The sequence below is a fragment of the Pygoscelis adeliae genome, unplaced genomic scaffold (assembly GCF_000699105.1).
Source record: "Pygoscelis adeliae isolate BGI_AS28 unplaced genomic scaffold, ASM69910v1 Scaffold420, whole genome shotgun sequence".
Lineage (NCBI taxonomy): Eukaryota > Metazoa > Chordata > Aves > Sphenisciformes > Spheniscidae > Pygoscelis > Pygoscelis adeliae.
This window is the reverse complement of record NW_008823871.1, coordinates 1,041,085-1,043,870: the sequence shown is the minus strand read 5'-3', so window position 1 is coordinate 1,043,870 and position 2,786 is coordinate 1,041,085. Positions and strand designations below refer to the sequence as shown.

Sequence of the window (2,786 nt, the reverse complement as noted above, 5' to 3'; positions counted from 1 at the left end):
CGGCATTCCGGTAATCCCGGTACCTGCAGCAGAGCCCTGTCGGTGCCAGCCCAGGTTCCCCCTGCACCAGGCATCGTGCCCTGCCTCAGATCCCTCCGTCGGGGTCCGAGAGGAGCCCCGGCAGCTTCCTCCACGTGGCTGTCTCCAAGCCCTGCTCTACCACCTGCCCGTTCCCCGGCCGCAGGCTGGATGTCACCGTGAGGGGCTCGGAACGGGGAATGCTACTGAGCAATGGCCACGGGCTGCTGTTACCTGCACTCCTTGATCTCGTCCCTGACGAAGTCCGGCTGCATTTTGGGCACGTTTGTGTACGGCTCGAAGTCCTGAATGCGGAAGATGGAGAGGCTGTGGTTGATGTAGCCGGTCGAGCAGCTGCAGGTGGGGGAAAGATCGTGTCTGCACACATTGGCCCGGCGGTGAAGTGGGGCGCTCCTGGTTCACGGCTATGCTGGGGGGTTGTGGCATGCCCTAACCGAAAACTGCAGCTCTTGTGTCTTCTAGGGGACTCAAAGGCCTCTGATTGCTACAAAGCCTGCCTGCCTGCAGCTTTCATTTCTACGGTTTCCCTGGTGTGTGGATTCTCAGGTGACTAGTAGTATGGTTGAGCACAGACTGTAGCCTCCCATTTTGGGGAAGCTAGCACCCATCTGGGGCTCTCCCTCCCCTCCATAGCTACCCATTTTCACAAAGCCTGGGGGAAATGAATGTCTCTGAGACTTCTGTCCAGTTTGACTGAACTCGGCCAGTGAGCCAAGGCTTGGAGGAAAAGGGGGGAGGGCAGGAGAGAGAGCATGGGCAGGCACCCAGGTAGTCCTGCAGCTCTCCAACATTACATGGTGCTCTTTCCATTCAGGGGTACCAGTGTACCCACCACGGGGATGACGTGAGTGGAAGGCTGGCTGGGATGCTGAAGATAGTGCCATCAGGAAAACCCTCCCCTGCTCCCCTTTCCCTCCACCCTGCTCTGGGGGACTGCTCAGCTGCCTCGTGCTTCTGCACTGGTGGCACTCAGGCAGGCAGGGCTGTGAGCAGCCAACTGGTAGCACTCACTCCACACCAGTGTTGTTTTCCGTCATGCAGGGGCTGTACATGTACTTGTAGACCTGCATGGGAATGAAGTCAGACGTGATGGCGATCACCAGTCCATTCCCAATGACAGCCAGGATGCCGATGGCCTCCAGGACATGCAGCCAGATGCCTGCGGGAGAGGAGTGGTCAGTGAGGCCCCTCTGACAGCTCACTGCTGCTGTTCAAGGGTTGCAGACCAAGCCCCAGCTCGTCCTGAGGTTTGGCATGGCCAGAAGAGGTCAAGGAAGGAGGCCTCCAAGCTGCCCCTCAGCCTCTGCAGGGTCTGAAATTGCTTTTCCTTCCCCAACCCACAGCTCTCCCTGTGCTCTCCTACCTCCGCGGTGAAGTGATACCAGTCCCTGGCAAAGGGATGCTCACACTGGGGAAAGGGCTTAACGCTGCCACCGTTTGCACAAGCAGCAGTGCTGGAAGGAGGGTGCTCCTCGGGCCCCATCTCACCGATGTCATTGGCCTTCCTGGGCACCATGCGCCGGCAGAGCCGCATCATCTTGATGGCATCCAGGCGGATCTCGAAGAGGTTGTTGCAGAACGCCAGCAGCGGGGCGAGGGGAAAGGCAGCGACGAAAATGGTAGTGAAGCTGTACTGGATTACTGCGGAGGGGGAAAATGCCGGGTGCTGGTGTGAAGCCACCACAGAGGGGACATCCCACGGGGTCCTGACTGCTGTCTGGGTTTGTCCTGCTTTGTGGCTTGTGTCAGTGGGCTTTGCAGGGCTGAAAGGGGGAGACAGACCTGTCTTGGGGACCCCACACCTCCACAGGGGACACCCACCTCTCACAAGGCTGTTGGAGAGGGGGATCTGTGGGGACCCCACAGGGCACTGGTGGAGCCAGCCAGGCAGAGGGACCGCCCTGGGGTTACAGCCATCACCTTGACACTCCTGGGAGGAGAGGAAGGTCTGAGGCAGGGCCCCAAGGCCAGCACAGTTGCCTGCTCTCCCTTGTTTTGGGAATGATCTCCTTGGTGTGCCAGAGCTCTTGGAGCAGAGCTGGGCATGGAGCTGGGTCTCGGAGCTCTCCCTTGCCTACATATCGGCTCCCCAGCATCAGGCTCTCTCCAGCCAAGGAGAGCATGTGGCTCTACACCCAGCATCCCTCCTCACTTGACCCCCTGCCCTACATACCCATCTCCAAGAACTCATCAAACAAGCTGAAGATGTTGACCTCGTTGAGTTGATAGTTGCTCAGCCACTGCCTTTTGCAGGGGTCCTCGGCCTCTTCCTCCTCTCCTAAGATCATGCGTCTCTTCTTGGGGCGCTGCTGCTTCTTGCGTAGCTTGTGGGCTATCCAGCTGCAAGGGGAGGAAGCAATTTGTACGGCTGCCTGCAGAGGACAGTAGGGCTGAACTGCTGCCAGTGACAGCCCTGGAGACCTGAGGAAGGGAAAGGAGGAAATCTTGGCCCAAAGACCAGGGTTACTCTCTGTAAGAGCTGGGAAGCTGTCCTGAATGTGCAGGAGCACCAGCGAGCACTCCGAGGGCTGGAGGAAAGCTTACGGGACGAGATACTCCATCACGTTGCTGATGGTCTGCTTGAGCAGCATAATGATGGCCATCTGGATGAAGAGGTCAGTGATGCAGCCGCTGGGGTGGCACTGTGAAGGGATGAGAGGAGAGGACTTGTGCCCTGCAAGCAGGGCGGCCTGGCCCGAGGGGCTGTTTGGCCAAGGCAGGTACTATAGGAGGAAGCTGAGATTCCC

The 2,786-nt window shown here is 58.9% G+C and overlaps 1 protein-coding gene across 1 annotated transcript in view; it reads right to left on the bottom strand.

Moving 5' to 3' along the window:
• Positions 1-2,786, bottom strand: part of ANO9 (anoctamin 9) — a 12,935-nt gene that overhangs the window by 1,436 nt on the left and 8,713 nt on the right. Inside the window, 6 exon segments of the mRNA XM_009334033.1 lie at positions 2-23; positions 253-372; positions 1,051-1,198; positions 1,528-1,680; positions 2,213-2,379; positions 2,584-2,681. Of these exon segments, the coding sequence (XP_009332308.1) occupies positions 2-23; positions 253-372; positions 1,051-1,198; positions 1,528-1,680; positions 2,213-2,379; positions 2,584-2,681 (708 nt within the window).